A 2,500-nucleotide genomic window follows, 5' to 3' on the forward strand; every position below is an offset into this window, starting at 1 on the left:
TAGGTACCCATCTTCTAATGGCTACTTCCGGCATGTTAATGCACCATGTCACAAAGTAAAAGTTGTCTTAAACTGGTTTCATGAACATGACAGTGAGCTCAGTGTTCTTCAGTGGCCTTCCCAGTCACCGGATCTGAATCCAATAGAACACCTTTGGGATGTGATAGAACACATCTTGAAAGTGCCCCTGATGAATTGCGTGATGCAATCATGTCATCACAGACCAGAATCTCAAAGGAATGTTTCCAACATCTTGTGGAATCAATGCCATGGAGAATTGAGGCTGTTTTTATAGCAAATGGAGGTCCTACCCAGTATTAGTATAGTGTTTTAATCTCGGTGAGTGTAGGTATAAACTAGGTGGATAGGTATAAACTAGATGACATGCAGGATATGTCTGACTGACTGACTGACTGACAGACTGACTGACTGACTGGCTTAATGACTGACTGGCTAGCTGGCTGACTGACTCGTTGAAGTGGCTGACTGACTGACTGACTGACTGACTGATTGACTCATTGACGTGGCTGGTTGGCTGACTGACTGACTGACTGACTGACTCAGTGAAGTGGCTGGCTGGCTGACTGACAGACTGACTGACTGACTGACTGACTGACTGACTGACTGACTGACGGTTTGGGGCTGGTGAGAGCTCCTCTCCAAGCTGTGTGTTTGTGTTTGTTCTGCCTGTTTGTTCAGTGTCTGGCCGCTCAGCTCTGTGCTCTGTTGTGATCTGGGTGTCGTCACCTCGCTGCGCAGGCCGAATAGAGCTCATGACTCACTCCAAACTAATTAGTCTCCAATGGCGACAAGCTCTCCCCCCCCCCCCTCCCTCTCTCCACCTCTCCCTCTCCCTCCCCCCCCCTCTCCCTCTCCCCCCCCCTCTCCATCCCTCTCCCTCTCCCTCTCCCCCCCCCCTTCTCCCTCTCCCTCTCCCTCTCCATCCCTTTTATCATGTCTCAGTGAGGCGGCTGGAACTCACTGTCAGTGGTGTCCGAGTCATTGCTGCTGGTGGAGTATTTCCTCCTCTTCTTCTCGCTCTCCATCTATTGGGGGAGGAGGGGGCGGGGGGCGGAGAGAGAGAGAGAGAAAAGACAACAGAGTTAGACAATATAACAATATATACTGGCCCTGAAAAAGCGCTTGATGGCAGAAGGTAGCCTAGAGGTTAGAGAGGCAGGTAGCCTAGAGGTTAGAGAGGCAGCTAGCCTAGAGGTTAGAGAGGCAGGTAGTCTAGAGGTTAGAGAGGCAGGTAGTCTAGAGCAGGGGTGCTCACACTTTTTGGAACCAAGATCTACTTTTCAAGTAGCCAGTCTGCCAAGATCTACCAGTCTAGTTTCAACATCGCAAACGTACATGCACGTACTACAAACACACACACACACACACACACACACACACACACACACACACACAGTTCCCAGCCTGCATAGTAAACTCACAATACACTTTCCCTCTCTCTGTCACACAGCCACAGGAGAAGACCATCACAAACCCTCCCTCTTTGCTATTCTCGCTCACACACATTCACACACACACACACACACACACACACACACACACACACACACACACACACACACACACATTTGCCAGTCTGCATAGGGAGCCATAGCACAAACCCTCCCTCTCTCTCTCCCTCTCTCTCTCTCACTCTCTTACACACACACACACATACACACACACACACACACACACACACACACACACACACACTCACTTTCTCTCACTCACACACTGACAGCCAGTCTGCAGTACCATAGCCAACTACTGATCCAACAAACAGAAAAGTAAACCAGATACAAAACAGGTAGTTCCCTAGTTTGAAAGGAGGAAATAAATGCATTTCTCTACCTTAGTGGGAGACCTGGCACTGGGAGGAGGCAGCTAGTTTCTAATAGTCAGGGCTGTAGGAGCTGGTTGCAAGGTGTCATCAGCCACTGTGGATCTGTCATCGAAAAGGCAATCTGCAGCCTCGAGAAACTTTTTTCACAATTTCGCCGTCTTTGAATGACTTCTTGTGTTTAACAAGAACGTGACTGACGCGATAAGAAGCTATCGTTGCAGCCGTACGTTTTCGCTCTTTTGCCACATTTCCCTTCTTCGAAATAGCCATCGTAGGTTTGCAGATCAGACAGACGCATTTCCAATATCACATTGTGTAAAAGTCCTCCTCCCATTCTGAATGGAAGTTATACGTTATTGGTTTCTTACTTGGTCCAGCTTCTCCACTCATTTGTATAGCCTTTATTTAGTATTATATAGTAAATAGTAGAAATTGGAAGGCTAACTAGGTAATTAGTCTCGCAGGTATTTTGTATTTTGTAGTTGGTGCTGTTGACTGCGCATGCGTGGTGAACCGCGTGTTAGGTGTAGGTGAAAAGATCAGATCTCAGACTGGCTTACCTGTACGTCAATCAAGTGGCAAAAGCCATAGTGAGGATGGATGATAGGCGATTTTGTTTTGTTTTGTTTTTTCCGTTTTTTTGTTTTTTTTTCC

General features: G+C 47.6%; 1 protein-coding gene across 1 annotated transcript in view; it reads right to left on the reverse strand.

Annotated features, from left to right (window-relative positions):
- The window catches only part of LOC308175574 (E3 ubiquitin-protein ligase Jade-2-like), a gene marked incomplete at both ends in the record, with an annotated part of 29,602 nt that extends 28,556 nt beyond the window's left edge, over positions 1-1,046 (reverse strand). The window contains 1 exon segment of the mRNA XM_080551216.1: positions 983-1,046. Within this exon segment, the coding sequence (XP_080407342.1) occupies positions 983-1,046 (64 nt within the window).
- Between the last annotated feature and the right edge of the window lie 1,454 nt (positions 1,047-2,500).

This window comes from Nansenia antarctica (assembly GCF_963989245.1).
Source record: "Nansenia antarctica genome assembly, contig: SCAFFOLD_352, whole genome shotgun sequence".
Taxonomy (NCBI): domain Eukaryota; kingdom Metazoa; phylum Chordata; class Actinopteri; order Argentiniformes; family Microstomatidae; genus Nansenia; species Nansenia antarctica.